Consider the following 16,498-nt stretch of genomic DNA (forward strand, 5'->3'; position numbering starts at 1 on the left):
ATGGCAATATGAGTTACACATAAATGGCTCAGACAGATGCGATCAATACAAGGCTATTCAAAGCTAGCAGGGCAAATAAACTGTAAAACTCTGGCTGGAAATTATAAGGCATTATTCTTAATGTAATTAGTTTTAGGCACAAATGTCATAACAACATGTACTTACAGAGAATGCCTAGGAACAACTACGCAGGAAAAGCATAATAAACGTCCGTGCTGCTCTTAACCATGCTGTCTACTATTTCTTCTTCTGGCTTTCTGCCTACTTCCTGTAGCTACAGTGCATCGAGTATCAAAATAAAAGTCTCCACATCGTTTAGTCTAAAATAACTGCTGGCAACGCCAGAACAATACTGTTTTACTATAATGCAAGATATCAGCAAAAATGCACCTGTAGTAAGTAGGAGCCTACCATTGGAAACTACTACAGCAATCCGAATGAGAAAATGTATTTGTGTTGCTTTTTGGTGAATATTTTAAACTTTTAATAGCATAGTTTCACTATAATGCAAGATATCAGCAAAAATGTACCTGTAGTAAGTAGCAGCATACTATTGGCAACTACTACAGTGATCAGAATGAGAAAAGGTCTTTAATTTTTGTATTGAAGAAACTGAATGCGGGGTAAGTCGAAAACGAATATCCGGTGAATATCAAACCTGCTGCTAACTTATACCCGCTGCGTCGGCCTTCTCACTTAGAACGGAAGTTTACAAGCGCACTCTCAGGAAGCGGAAATAAAAATACCTCATCCCATGGAACTAGCGAATAGACGATAGGAGCTGATTTTCTTACTATTCGACCATACTCCTTTCCTCAACACTGCTGGTAGACAGCTAACTGCCTAAACTTGGTCTGTGGATCAGTGGCGTGGGGGAGGACCACAGCTGTGTTTCCTTTGCAGACTGTAACAAATACATATTGTTATACTTTACAGAGAAGCTTCTTGGTCTATTTAAGACCAACTCTTGGTCCTCAAACAAAGAATATTCTCAACATCATAGAGGGACTCAATGTTGTACTTACTTGAGAAAAATTACTTTTTTCAGATAATTTATTCCTTCAATATGTGAAGTTTGGTGGGTAAGTGTGTTCATGTAGATTTATTCAAGAAAATAATTAATTGAAGGATGTCAGAAAAAGGTATACAGAACTAAATAAAACTACTTCTTACCATAATACAAGAAATGGTATAAGTTAATGTTGTAAAAGAACACATTATTGGTTAGAACATTGCTTTTACATGATTTGTGATTGTACAGAAACAACACATTTAAGCAGTATGAAAAGCCTGGAAATAGATTTTCTTTTATTTAACATTTGGTTTCGGGCAACCAGTGCCTTTATTGATGCGATCAAGTTGAAAGAAGGGGATAAAGGAAATGACAGTCAAATGGTCACAGGCCCAGATTCAAACCCTGTTCCTCAACATGGGGAGGCAAGAGTTATACGCCATCATGGAAACACATTTAACAAGAACTGCTTCATTGACATAGCTGGTAAACATTGAGAACTCTGTCAATTTTCTATGTTCGGCAAGTTGGACTTAGACTGAAGTGCTAGTACAAAAACATTTTATGACAACACCTGGTAAAAAAAAAATTCTCACTAACCTGGAACTCTCTTTTACGAACAAATCGATACTTATATGGTATGGGACAGGAAAACTGTGAACCAAATGTGTTGGCAGCCTTTTTCAATTTGTAATGATTTCAAACATACAAGGATTGTATTATTCTGTAGAGGATTAAATATAACACTATTTATATTGGCTGAGGTTAAGTAGCTGTCCAAATCCTAACTAATCAATAAAAGTCAGGTACATCAAATACAAAAGATCAGTGCATTACTTATTTAGTTATTTTAATATAACACAGTCCTTTAGTAATGTAATACTAATGACCTCTGCAATAACATCAGTTAGCTGACCTTTCTGAGCTTCTTTGGTCCAACACTTTTGGTTTTCAGTGAAAATCTTCAATCTAACTTAAGTAACCATACTGAAAATGTGCAACATTATGAAGCAACACAGCTGCACAGTGGGAACCAAGTTTTCAAAACATAAAATAATGGTATTGTTCGAAAAAAACAGAGCCAGGCAAAGCCTATTAGATCCAGCTCCATCAGTGTTTTTAAAATAGCACTCTTGCAATTGCAAAGTTAATTAAAGTGTATTTTCCATTAAAACAAAAACAAAACAAATTCAGTTAACAGTTGCCATTGACAACCACTATCATATTTGCTGCCAGAGGCTTCCAACACAAAGCTAATGCATAGAAGATTTGGATACATACACAAGATAAATAGTTAAGAATAGTCTATTGTTTAGATTAATTGTTATAACCCAAGTTCCATGAGTAACTAAGGTTTTGAAATAATAAACAACACATACATACATTACGTATTGTCAGATGTATTATAGTTATATAGCAAAAAAGAAATACTCTTAAAAAAGAATTGCAATAAATGCAACAAAAACGTAGCCAATACATTTGACTTCTGTTACTGCCCTGGGAGTTCACAGACACTGTGCCCCCTGATCCTCTCACTGCGGAGACGCTTGTTGAAACCATTTTTTTTCATTGTTAATCCTTTGCTTGCATTTTGTATTGGAAACAAATGCACATGCTAAACTTCTTAGTTCAATAATGTGCTGAAATGCCACTGATTACTTACCGTAATTTCCGGACTATAAGCCGCTACTTTTTTCCCACCCTTTGAACCTTGCGGCTTATACAATGACGCAGCTAATTTATGGATTTTTCCCGCTTTCACAAGCTTCATACCGCCAAAATGGGATTTTGAAAAAAAATAGACAAAAAACTGAGCACCGTCATATAATGTGACGTAAATCGAGTGTGCTCAAACTTCCCATCATTCTGATTACGGTAGTCATTTTGTCACCCTCATCATGGCAAAGACACGGAGAAATGCATATGATGCAGCTTTTAAGTTGAAGCGAATCATCAGTCACGCTGAAAACAACTGGGCATAAAAAAACGCACTTCACCTGTGTTCTGAGCTGCACGGCATCGGGAGAAAAGCTTCCACCGATGTTGATTTTTAAACGCATGACGATGCCAAAAGAAAAATTCTCGAGAGGAATTGTTGTGAAAGTCAACAAGAAAGGATGGATGACGGAAGGCCTAATGCATGAATGGCATACGGAGTGTTACGGCAAGCGACCGGGAGGATTCTTTCACAAGAACAAGGCTTTGGTCGTGTTGGACAGCATTAGGGCCCACATAACAGATTCTGTGAAAGAAGCCATCAAGAGGACAAACTCAATTCCAGCTGTGATTCCTGGGGGGACAACAAAGTATTTGCAGCCACTCGACATCAGTATAAATCGTGCATTTAAGGTGGCGCTCCGTGTTCAGTGGGAGGCTTGGATGACAAGTGGGGAGAAATCCTTCACTAAAACGGGCCGCATGCGAAGAGCAACTTATGGTCAAGTCTGCCAGTGGGTCCTGACAGCGTGGAGCATTATCAAAAAATCCACTATCATCAACGGGTTTCAAAAGGCTGGACTGCTGCGTGTTGAAGAGGGCAGCATGAGCTCAGCGGGGAATTTGCCTCCGGATGAAAGTGACGAGAGCGACAATGAAGACGATCCAACATCGGATGAAGAAATTCTGAGGCTATTCAACTCCGACACCGAAGGAGATGACTTCAGTGGTTTCAGTGCACAGGAGGAGGAAGATAGTGACCAATGACTTTCTTGGTAGGCTACTGTTTACTGCTATTTTTTAAATTTTTGTTACAAGCCGTGTTTTGTTAAAGCCAATTTATTTTTGTTACAAGCCGTGTTTCGTTAAAGCCTGTGTAAAGCTCATTTGTTTCAATGTACCGGTAGGCACCTGCGGCTTATAGACATGTGCGGCTTATTTATGTACAAAATACATATTTTTTAAAAATTCAGTGGGTGCGGCTTATATTCAGGTGCGCTTAATAGTCCGGAAATTACGGTATATAGCCGAAACCCACCCCAACCCCAAAATCAAAAGTAATGCATTTAAACAAAGCCTTAGTCACCAAGTTATACAAGAGTAACAAATACAGATATCCTTCACCTTAAATGTAAAAGTTAAAAATACATTTGTGTAAGTGCATGCTCTCTTTGTTACATCTTAACAGGAAGTTTTCGACCACTCCTTTTCATTTATTTTCATTCTCATTCAAGTTAACTGTCTTAACTCTTATAAACTTAGATCAAGACTGAATAATAACAAATGTTTTATAACATCTAGATTTATAATTGGCTAACATTTAATCCCCAAACATCACTCCCCCATGTTAAAGTCCTTCACTTTGAATGAGAAAGAGGTAAATGCATCTTATAAAGTTGCATATAAAAAATACATTTGATGCAATGAACTCTTCCATTTTCAAGTTCCAGGCACCACTTCATATTAACACATGCATGAGAGCTGAGATAAGATGGCAGGCGGTGTTACACTTCTGCTTTTGCTTCTGATGTATAGGTTTTACTAACATGATCATTAACAGTGATTCAATGAAAGAAAGTATATCCTGTCAGGCTAGAAGTGTTTCAATGAAGGCGGATATTAATATAGGAGAGTGAAATGACTGCTGGTGATAGGCGCTTCAAGCCTCTTTTTCGGAAGAAAAAATATTGCAGAATATTTGTAATTCGCAGAATCTTGTTGTTATTGACATACATTTTTAAGCCTTGAAGTTCCTGTCAGGACTCAAGCATGTCATTTAAGGGTGCCAATATAGTTAAGCTAAATTCAGATCAGCACATGTGGAGATTTATTATTAGCTTGATTATTATTAGTTGAGACAATCACAGTTAAAAGCTGATAATGGCAGCAGATCATGGTGATGGCTCTGCGTGGCAACTTGAGAACTCCACATATCTGCTCTCAGAGACAGGTGGAGGAGGATCCTCCATCAGGTGGCAACACTAATACTGATAGAAATAAGAAATAAGGAAGTTGGTATGTTGAAACAGTTTCTATGATTATATTAAACTGGCACTATTTTAAAAAATATTTTAATGCATCTACCTCATGGACAGGTAGTTAGTAATTGCTGTTGAACACCCCATTTTCGCTGCATGCTTTTCAGTGATAAAGCATGAGAAAGATGAATGGCAGAATAAGGAGAAATAGCTGGGCAGTTTAATGTATGTAGAGCTCTGTGTTGTCATGCTATCTCTTTAAGCCAATTTGACATTATAAGTTAAATACAGTGAATGTGCATATCATCAACATATAGGCCCTGCTACCTTCAGATGCTGCAGGGGCTCATGAACTGAAGCATCTTTTCAGACAGGTACTATGAGAATCCCCCACATGTTCATAGGTCAGTGCTGACTGCTTTACTGAATCACCTGCTTGATGAATCTACTGGAAAATGTAAATCAAAAGTAGTAGCATAACCTAAAAAAAACAAGTCACAACTGTACATGTGCATACACGCGCATGTGTCATAGATGTGTTCTGGAACAAGCACTGAAGCCCCCATTGCAGACAAACCTTCAGGAAGGAGGAAGAGCCGGAATGATTTACATGTTGCTGAGTTTGTCTGATGGACCTGCCTTCCGATCAATCATTTTGGATGATGTTTTTTTCCAGAGGTCATATGAGGATCTCCACCATGTCGTTGTCGACTTCCTGTTGGATCGGTGGTGCTGTAGGGAGAGCCAGTTGCTGTTGGTGTGACTGAATAGGGAACCGTCGCTCCAGGGTGCTGCTGTGAAACACTGGCACATCTACATAGAAAATTACAAAGGATTACTTAGTTAGCATTGCTGATGATCCAGTCTGTCCAGATTGTTTAGTACACAAATATAACCTGTGTCTGTCTCAGTAAACAGAATACAACAAAAAAAACATGTCATATATGAAGCGCACACAACTAAAATAATAGTTTAGGTCCATGTGACACTTTATTGTGATAGAGAATTTAGGTCATATGGTCCAGGCCTTATTCTGATATGTTTGTCCTGATCTATCACAGCATGACCAAACTATGGTATTGTGTACAATTAGCAAGAACTTGAATTAAGTGTAAAATATGTATATTCCGCATTGTAATCCTTAAAAAATGTTTAAATAGATTTTAAATATTTAGTTTCTGTGTTTCTGTACATTATATCATATTTCCAACCATTTTAAGCCTCGAGAAACCAGTAATGGTAATCAGGGTCACCGTCAGCTTCGTGTTTTTTGGGTCAATTTTAACTATTGATTTTAACTGGATGAAGGATTTCAGTTTCCGGCCATCTGGAGCTAAGGTTAATAAACCATTGCCCCCGATAACACTAAAAACAGTTTTTTTAAAGGTTTAAATTGCTGGGAGGAGAGGAGCCCTCAGCAGATAACTAGCTCCTAGTACACATTTCCTGAACAGTTTGAAGTTAAAATTATTATATGTAACATTATCTCTTTGTATAAATGAAATATTTTTTTTTTAACAAAAAAAACAGGCATGGCGTCCATAAATAATCAGGTTGTCTGCCAAAATCTCTTATAAGTTATCCAGTTTTAAGCCACATTTTTATATACACTTGTTAGATCTTGGTAATTTTTAACTACATTTAATCAGAGCTTTGGTTATCAAGCTGAGCAAACTTTAGCCTACAGTCCATAGACCCTCTTCTCTGTGTCCCAACAGGGAAAGACTGATATTTAATATAAAATTGCTTTATTCAAGGGTTCTACAGGTTTTACTATTGTTTTTGAGAGCTTTAGACCTTTGCCTGACTCCTCCAACTTATTGCGGTGTGATCAGAGCCTATAACCTCTCTCAGATTATACTGACATGTGTGACAAACAGTTTGAGCTGACCTGCCAGGCGGTCAGGGATGTAGACTGGGCTTGGGCTGGACAGGCGAGCGGGCAGAGTCATGCTCTGCAGGGCGGGCGTGCTGGGCTTGCTATTTTCCTGACCTTGTCCTTTGTCTGTCTGTGTGCAGCTGTCCCTGCTGCCTGTCTTCGAGTGGCCTGGATTCATTGGGGTGGAAGGAAGCACTGGTGAAGGGGATGATGAGATTGATTCAGTCCTGATGGACTCTGTCCGAAACTCAGAACCAAGCAAAACCCCTGCAGGACCATGAACAGAGATCAGTTGTTAAAAGTGACATCCATCAGCAGTTCTCAAAAAAAGCTCACACATGGTAAGGAATATTGGTTATTACCCAGGCTGCCCTTCCAGCTTGTGTCCTTGCGTTCTTCAGTGATAGGCGAGCTACTGAGGCCGAGGCTGTGAGAGAGCAGTCCTGAACCACCAGTGCCAGTGTTCGAAATGGACATCAGGGACTTGGAGGGCCTCATAGCAGATTGCGCATCAGACTTGATAGGCTCCTTCTTGGAGCGCTGGTGAAGCACCTTGATCATAGCATCTTTCTCTATGATCTGGGCATGAAGATTCTTTATCCTGTATTAGGCAGAACAAGAGCATGGATCTGTATTGAGCCACAGTTGCAAGACAAGGAGACCCAGTGAGCTATGCTAGCGCAAGTACACCACTAGTTAAATTCCTAAAGACAAAAACTACACATTGTAACCTTTAAGTTCTGTTCTCCTTTGTGTTTGCGTTGGCTTTTTCAAACACACCTAAAAGAGCAAACATCACGTCACATAGACTGTGCAAGTGGCCACATTGGCTGGAAAATAAAGCCGTGACGGAATAGCCATCAACTGCAGATCCTTGAGTGACCTGACTGATGTCCTAGAGCAGGGGTTTTCAACCGGTGGTCCGCGGACCCCTGGTGGTCCGCAGCGGCATTGCATGTGGTCCGTGACAAGAGCCTATGTTGATCAGTTCACCATTGTTTTTTTTTAATATAAATTCGCTTTGATATTTCAACACATTTCCAGAATACCGTTACATATCGTGAAAAATATGTTTAAAATAATATAAAGGAAATTCAAGCTGACAGAATGTAGCCTTGCGCCTATCCAGTCTATGGTAGCCTGTGATTCGCTAATGGTAATGAGTTGCGTCGCTAACCTCACTTATTATTCATTACGTACAGTCTTGCGAGCAAAGTTGACACACATTTATAAGCATAGCCGACGAGAGTATTTTAAGATAGGTTGTAGTACAGCAAACATTTGTTACATATGTACTAGTCTAGCTATATATCTAGCACCAATGGATCGTTTTGTAGTGAGGAAAGTGCCAGAGGGACAGGCTGCCATGACAGAGGGTCAGGCTGCCACGACAGAGGGACAGGCCGCCACGATAGGGCAAGGACAGGCTTCCGAAGCGTCAACTTCGCAAAAAAGACGAAAAAGAAAATACAATGAGGAATATGTTAAATATGGATTCACAGTGACGACAGACAGAGCAGGAGAGGAGGTACCACTGTGTTTCGTATGTTCAACAATTCTCTGTAATGAAGCTATGAAGCCGTCGAAACTTACGCAGCATATGGAGACGCATCACGTCCACTTGAAGGCCAAACCCGTTGAGTACATGCAACAGATGTTGCGTGATTTCAAAGGACAGCAGGCTACCATGAGGAAGAGTGCAAAAATAAATGAAAACGCACTGAAAGCATCGTATCTGGTCGCTCTCAGGGTTGCAAAAAGTAAGAAGCCCCATACCATTGCAGAGCAGCTTATATTGCCAGCAGCCATAGATATGTGCAGAGCTATGGTAAGCGAAGAATGTGCCAACAAATTAAAAACTATTCCGTTGTCAGACAACACAATCGGAAGACGAATTGGGGAAATGGCAAATGATGTCAAAGACCAGCTGATGGCAAAACTTCAGACAGTTCTGTTTTCCCTTCAAATCGACGAGACGACAGATGTTACTAATGATGCGCAACTGTTAACATTTGTGCGATACGAGGACAGTGGCACTATGTGCGAGGAATTTCTTTTTTGCAAACCACTGCCCGGGCGAACTACCGGTGTAGAAATATTTAAAGCACTGGACGATTTTTTCACGGAGCACAATATCTCGTGGCAGAGGTGCGTTGCATTATGCAGCGATGGGGCCCGAGCCATGAGTGGCAGCAAGACTGGACTGTTTGCGCATGTAAGGAGGGTGGCTCCGGGGGTAATTTGGACACACTGCCTGATTCATAGAGAGGCTCTCGCCTCCAAAGATCTCAGTGTTGAGCTCAGTGGTGTGTTTGATGTCGTTGTCAAGACGGTCAACTTCATAAAACGAAACGCATTGAATACACGCCTGTTTTCATCCCTATGCCATGACTTGGGAAGTGAACACAGCTCTCTCCTTTATCATTCAGAGGTGCGTTGGCTGTCTCGCGGCGCTGTGCTCGCCCGTGTGTTTGAACTACGCGGAGCTATCTACGAGTTCTTGTGCGAGAAGCATTCTGATCTGGCTTCCAATTTCAACGATAGTTACTGGTTAACTAAGCTGGCGTACCTCACAGATGTTTTTGCAGAGCTGAACAAGTTGAACAGCTCCATGCAAGGGAGAGATGCAAACGTCATGCAGCTCTACGAGAAGCTCGACGCATTTGTGAAAAAAATGTCAAAGTGGATCGAACGAGTGGAGAGCAATAACTTGGCGATGTTTCCTTCAGTTGAGGAATACCCTGACAGCACTGACATCAACGACACTATATGTGAGCATTTGAGGAAGCTTGTGCGTCAATTCGCAAAGTACTTCACTGATTCGGAAGAGTGGCGCCGTGACAGCAAGTGGATCCTGCTCCCATTCAGTGACGATGCATCAGTAGGGTCAAGTCTGACGGCTGTGGAAGAGGATAAGCTGATTGAGATGTCCACAGACTCTGTCAGGAGGCATATGTACGACACACAGCCCCTTGTTAAATTCTGGATAAGTTGCCAGACAGAATTTCCACAGCTTGCTGCAAAAGCAATGAGGTGTCTTTTGCCCTTTCCAACCACATACCTGTGTGAGAGTGGTTTTTCTACACTGGCGTACTTAAAGAATAAGTACAGGGCTAGGCTTGATCCAGAGAATGACATGAGACTGTCTCTGTCTACCATTTCGCCACGAATAGACAGGCTGTGTGGACTTCACCACGCCCAGATATCACACTGACAGGTAGGCCTAATTCTCCCATGTTTTCACTGTTACGACCCTGGCGGGTTTAGGCCCCGCCCTGTGTTAATGGTAAGCCTGTTCTCTCTCCCTGCTTTTCTCAATCTCTCTCTGCTTTTCTCAATCTCTCTGTCTCTACAGCAGGTGATTGGTGACAGGTCTGTCCTGGCTGGGTTATAAAAGCCCTGACCAGCCAGCAGTTGAGGCTGCCTTGGTCTTCATTTGTTGGATTTTGGTTCTCCGGTGTTGTTGGATTTTTGTTCTCCGTTGTTGTTTTGTCACACACCTAGACTGACTTTGCATGACATTTTTAGTTACTTTTCCCAATACTGAATTGCACAACACTTTATTATTCTTTATTCTTTCTTTAAAATAATCTTTAATTTAATTTAATTTAATAAATCTACTTTTATTATTATAAAATCTGCGTGGCCTCTCTTTCATGTTTCATGCATTGAGCTATGCATGTAACACCAAATACACACGCGCAAGCGCAGGCACATCAGTGGGCCGCGGATTGCTTTCTAGTCCGAATGGTGGTCCCTGGGACAAAACCAGTTGAAAACCCCTGTCCTAGAGAAAATATCCATATTTTGGCCAGTCTATGCGGCAGATATGTAACTCACTCATTCAGTATTGGTGATAAGGTGTATACGATACCTGCAGTACTGTTTAAAATAAAAACAACCCAGGAGTGATTATCAAACTCAAAAGCAGGATCATTGATTCTTACAGTATTTTCTTGCTTACATGCATACATCAGCAGTTGCAGATATAGCCCCTGATTTCAAGCGTCCCCCCCTACATGGGTACTATATGTGTCCGTGACAGGCCCTCGCCGAAAGGAAAACCACCAGTGTGACTTAGTGGACACGGCTCAGACTTGTTACGCTTCCTTGATAAATGATAATCAAACCAGCTGCAATGGCTCATCGATAAACCAGGTGGCGCATTGATAAACGCTGTCAGAATTAAACTCCTGAAATAAACTGCTGATTCCTCAGAGGGTGCTGCTTCTGGCAGAAAAACAGCAGCCGGTTGTTTCTATGCATAAATTAGTGAGAAAACATGCCTCTGGTTTATAATTATATAACTTATTTTCTCCATAAAAGCTGGTGAGTTGAAAGCAAAACAGGAGGTGAAAAGAATTATTCTGTAGAATACAGAAGTAACTGTTGATCCAGTGGCTTTATCTGAAAACTGACGGCATAATAACATTTATGGCCCGGGACACACATATTTATTTAGATAGGTGTTTCTGGCAAGGGGGAAACGTTAATAACTTGCCTGAACTCCGTAATTCACCAAAATAGGTGTATTTCTAATGGAGCCTCGTCATCTCACCACGGGCAGACAACAATATTTAGTGTCCATTGTTTACTGTATTATTGTTTAACTATTACTGTTTATATTTGTGTGTTTAGCGTCGATTTTCAGCGTGCAGGGAAGTTGAAAATCGATGGTAGACGACTTGAGATCGAGGAGAAATGCTCTCCGCCGACCCGGTCTCACAGCGATTATCAACTTTTTTCTTACTCAATATCGAGCCACAATTATTTTTTTTACTTCTTTGTTTTTATTGTATAATGTCAGACTTTTTCGCCGTGGTGTTTTCCTTCTAACTTGTAATTCTTTTCTAAACCACACACTGTTATTTACTCAACAATAAGCCACAATTATCCTTGTTTTTATTTATTTGTTTGATTGTTTGATGTCTGGTATTTTCCCGTCTGTCAGGACAGAAAGTCTGATCAGCTCAGGAACACGGGAAACTGTATTTACCGGTTTCTTTTCATTTCAAAATAAGAGTTTACCAGACCATGGGTATAAATGACCATCTTTTCTGTGTTGTTATGGGATAGATAAAAATCGATGCTGAAGCTTTCCAGTGCGTTTAAATGTAACGCCAAGGGATCCTGACATCACGTTAACATAGGACGAGTTGGGAGTGAGAATGTGTTGGATCAGCAGTTCTGTGACTCTCTTTAAGGTGAGGTGTGCACTGTCAGACCGAACCATTACCCGTTCTTGGACAGGGGAGAAACTATTGCCCCCTTGACACATAGACTTATCCTGTGTTTTATCCATGCCATTGGCTTAGTGCTTTCGCGACTGCGACTCGTTTTTTCATTCTATTGAGGTGGTGTTTACTGAAGTATTTCAGCGGTCCAGTCCCTGAGTGGGCTCCTTCTCATGGCCCAACCAGTTCATTAGCATTACAAAAGGTCCTTGTCATCAACACCTCCCCCCCACCCCCCTGCCGAGTGAGAAGATGGTGAAAAGCCAACATTCTACTTAAAAAGCTAAACGTAGAAAACTGCTGTGGTCAAAACACCACAGCAAGATTCAATAAATTGTCCTGCATAATTAAGCAAACTATAGTGAAGGTAAAAGTATGAGCAGCAAAAATAAATATGTGTAAACATTATTATTACTATTATTATTTCATAAACAAAGACTATATATTATTGAATTACAATTAAGATAGTAGGATGAGATAAACTTTATTTAATCTCAAATCTGTATGTTTTATCGTTAAAGTGGACCTTCCACTAAAAAAAGTTTTCCCTGTTGTTTTTGACATAAGATGGTCAATATCGGTTGTGAACTATAGAAGGTTTGGAAACCATGGAACTTGTCTGCTGTATGCAATAGCCAATAAAAGAAAATAGGCGGAAGATATGGGCCAATCTGAAGTCCATGTCAGTCTTACGTAGCCAAGCTTAATTATTATTCATGGCTCCGCCCACTTAGTTTGTAACCGACCATAAATTATTTGTCAGAACCAGGCAGAACGAAATCCGATGACGAGCAGACCCGCTTTTCAGACGCAGATGAATTGTGGAGCTCTTGTGAGAGTTGAGCCGCAAGCACACTGCTTGCCTCGGAAAAGCAGCAAGCTAACGCTATAAACGCTACCAAGCTTTCAGGCTGTATGCACACCAACTTTACCTGAACTATGCAGAAATACGGAGATGGTTTTTCATCACAACACGTTAACCTCTTAAGCCCAGACGCAGTAACTTGTAAGAAACAGCGTCTTAGGGCATGTTAACATTTAACAACCTATTAATATGGCAAACCCACTTAACGGGAAGAAACTCAGCTACCAGACCATATTAACCATTTTTACCAAAAAGAAACATAATTCCAACACCAAGCGTCTAAATCAGCACTGAACAAAAACGAGCTAACGCTACATAGCACCAAGTGAGCTACGCAATTTTTTTACATCATGCTATCTGCACAAACCACATATCAAATGAAGCCTGAGATTTCACGGATTCCATTGGTACAAGTCTCATCACTGTATGAACAAAACCCACTGAACTAGCAGCTAAGAAAGAGCAAAAAAACTGCTTCACTTTACAGAGCCATAGCCATAAACAGTATTTGCTGTTTGTGATCAAAAGTTGTGTTCAAGGTCATACAAACGCTGCTGAAGGTTTATCCAATGTGTCTGTCACTTTAAAATGATTACTGATAATCTATCATTATTTATTTGTAATAAACAGGTACACAAGCGATGCCATTTTTTCAGTTTTATTCAAGGGCGGGACATTTGACAAATCTCTAACAGCAACAGAGTCGCCAGTTAACCCAACCAATCAGAGCAGAGTGCACTTTTGTCAAGGTGGGGGCATGGGCACAGGCAGTGTGAGGAAAAAAAAGCGCTTTTTCAACATTGAAGCATGAAAACACGTCTTAGTGGAGCAACAAAATACATATATGGACCTGAAAAGTAGCATAATAGGGGACCTTTAAAGTAAAAACAAGGAATTGCACATAATTCGAAATTCAAAAGAGTAGAAAATAAACAATTATATAGCTTAAATGTGTGTAGTAGTATACATTTAAAAAAGTGTGAAAGTAATCTGTTACATTTCCCTGTGAAAATAAGGGATACAAAATATGTGATTAAATGCTGCTCAGCAAACACAACTGCAGAGCTGTAAGCATGACTGAAGTGACAGTTCTGTTAGTCCAGGAAACAAACTGTGTGAACCAAGGCTAAACAAAGGCCAAAGTTCACCCAGTTGTCTCTGTGTATTTGAGGAGGAAGCGCCCTCTCATGATAAATCCCTGCAATCGAACAAATGGGTAAATCTGGCAACGCCCCTCTCAGGAAACGGGGAGGGCTTTAGATTCCCAGCCCCTGGACTCCGGTTGGTCTCTGGTTGGAATCCATTAGGGCAGTGTTGTGGAGATCGTATTGAAACGCAGGAGACATTCATTACAGTTGAGCACACAAATGCGTGTCTCGTTTAATCACACAGTCAAAGTTATAACAACACAAGATGGCGCTGTCCTGTAAACCAACAAGCATGGGGCTCCACGTCATCGTAAACACAGATTAATTAAAGGGACCACGATCCCTTTTTACAGTTGTACTTTCAAGCATAAACCAACGGTCATACTTACAGGCATCAACAACAGTGTGTAGAACCACACTTAAGAAGGAGGTGAATTATGTATATTACATTCACTACACACGTCCCCCCAGAATTCACCATATAAGAAGAAAAAAAAAAAAAAAAAAAAAAAAACAGTCATCGGTGAGGTGGTCGTATTAAACGGCCACAACGGCTGTGCCGTACAGGAGGCAGAGGAGGCACTACTGCGGCAGGTGTCTCACCATGACACGGGTGTGGGGCATGCAGTGTGGGGGTTTTGGGAGGGAGGGGAGCAGGGGGTGGGGGCAGACCTGGAGGTCGCCCGCGTCTTGGGGGCTGGGCCAATTCAATGGGCCTAGCCACATCCAAATGAGCGGGTTTGAGGCGGTCAACAGAGAGTCGGTCCGGTTTGCCACCCATGTCCACCACAAAATGTTTATCCCCTGTCTCCAACACACGGAATGGACCTTCGTAGGGCGGGCGTAGCGGTCCCCGGTGGGCATCGTGGCGAATGAAAACATAATCAGCCGTCTGAAGCCCAGCGGGGATGTGCGACTGAGGGAGGCCGTGACGGGAAGTAGGGATAGGAGCGAAAAGCCTCGCAATTGTCCAGTAGTGTGGCTCGCTGGAGAGTTGCAGACCAAGGGGCAGTGGTGCTATGGACAAAATCCCCTGGAACCCGCAACGGCTGGCCATAAACAAGCTCTGCGGATGAGGACTGTAGGTCCTCCTTTGGTGCAGTTCTGATGCCCAGCATTACCCACGGGAGCTTGTCGACCCAGTTGCAGTCTTTGAGGCTGGCACGAAGAGCAGCCTTCATCGACCTATGAAATCGCTCACAGAGTCCGTTCGCCTGCGGGTGATATGCAGTAGTGCGGTGGAGTTTCACTCCTAGGCTCTGGGCAACAGCGTTCCACAGCTCAGACGTAAACTGCGCGCCCCGGTCAGAGGATATGTCTGATGGAGTGCCGAAACGGGCAACCCAGGTGCCGATAAATGCACGTGTCATCTCCACAGATGCCAGCGATGTCAGTGGCACAGCCTCAGGCCAACGGGTGGTCCTGTCAACCATGGTCAACAGGTAGGTGAAACCCTGAGAGGAGGGCAGAGGGCCGACCAGATCAATGTTAACATGGTCAAACCGTCTCTCTGGCACTGGGAACAACTCTAACGGGGCTTTAGTGTGGCGGTGTACTTTGGCCCGTTGGCACTCAACACAGGTGTTAGCCCAGTCCCGAACGTCCTTCTTGAGGCTGTGCCAAACAAATTTTGCCGCAACCAGCCTCTGTGACGCTTTAGAACCAGGGTGGGAGAGACCATGGACGGCATCAAAAACTTGTCGTCGCCAAGCCATGGGAATGATTGGCCGAGGGGACCCTGTGGAGACGTCACACAGGAGCGTGGTGCTGGTATCGCCAAAAACCACATCCTCCATCATCAGCCCAGTAGTTGAGCTCTTAAGGTGTTGCACGTCTGGGTCTGTGGTCTGGTCCGCTGCCATTCGGCTGTAATCCAAACCAAGATGGACTGCCCCTGCCACAGCCCGTGACAGGCAGTCAGCCACCTGGTTGTCCTTACCTGCAACGTGCTGTAAATCCGTGGTGAACTCGGAAATGTAGCACAGATGACGTTGCTGGCGGGCGGACCACGGCTCAGCCACCTTGGCCATGGCGAAAGTCAGCGGCTTGTGGTCGACAAAAGCGGTGAAGTGTCGCCCTTCCAGCAGGGAACGAAAGTGTCTGATGGCGAGGTAGAGGCCAAGCAGCTCCCGGTCGAAGGTGCTGTACTTCTGTTCACTGGGGCGCAACTGACGGCTGAAGAAAGCAAGCGGCTGCCAGGCCCCGCCTACCCACTGGTCGTAGACAGGCACCGACAGCGTAGTCTGAGGCTTCCGAGTTGATGGCGATGGAGGCTGAGGGAGAAGGATGTGCCAGCATGGCGGCGTTCGCCAGGGCTGTCTTTGTGTCAGCAAAAGCTTTGACCCTGCTTTCAGTCCAGTCTACACCGTGCTTGGGCTTACCTTTCAAGGCCTCGTGCAAGGGCCGCATGAACTGGGCGGCTCGAGGAATGAACCGGTGGTAAAAA

At 42.5% G+C, this 16,498-nt stretch overlaps 2 protein-coding genes across 11 annotated transcripts in view; one reads left to right on the forward strand and one right to left on the reverse strand.

Moving 5' to 3' along the window:
- Nucleotides 1-1,271: 1,271 nt before the first annotated feature.
- The window catches only part of amot (angiomotin), a 72,075-nt gene continuing 56,848 nt past the window's right edge, over nt 1,272-16,498 (reverse strand). For 9 of the 10 annotated variants that reach the window (XM_063894369.1, XM_063894367.1, XM_063894360.1 and 6 more), the window contains 3 exons: nt 7,168-7,406; nt 6,818-7,072; nt 1,272-5,739 (listed from right to left, as the gene is read on the reverse strand). In XM_063894369.1, the coding sequence (XP_063750439.1) occupies nt 5,606-5,739; nt 6,818-7,072; nt 7,168-7,406 (628 nt within the window). In that variant the 3' untranslated portion in view covers nt 1,272-5,605. The remainder of the gene's footprint in view (nt 5,740-6,817; nt 7,073-7,167; nt 7,407-16,498) is intronic. The other variant, XM_063894368.1, reaches the window with a different exon arrangement.
- On the forward strand, nt 7,691-10,501 carry LOC134871594 (protein FAM200A-like). The gene is made up of 2 exons (XM_063894370.1): nt 7,691-10,022; nt 10,161-10,501. Exon 1 carries the CDS (start codon nt 7,938-7,940, stop codon nt 10,017-10,019), a length of 2,082 nt encoding a protein of 693 aa, XP_063750440.1. The 5' UTR covers nt 7,691-7,937; the 3' UTR covers nt 10,020-10,022; nt 10,161-10,501.

The sequence above is a fragment of the Eleginops maclovinus genome, chromosome 11 (genome assembly GCF_036324505.1).
Source record: "Eleginops maclovinus isolate JMC-PN-2008 ecotype Puerto Natales chromosome 11, JC_Emac_rtc_rv5, whole genome shotgun sequence".
Lineage (NCBI taxonomy): Eukaryota > Metazoa > Chordata > Actinopteri > Perciformes > Eleginopidae > Eleginops > Eleginops maclovinus.

Bases quoted from the DNA above. Each gene is read 5' to 3' on its own strand.
- LOC134871594 (XM_063894370.1), top strand. From the start codon at position 7,938: ATGGTAGCCTGTGATTCGCTAATGGTAATGAGTTGCGTCGCTAACCTC.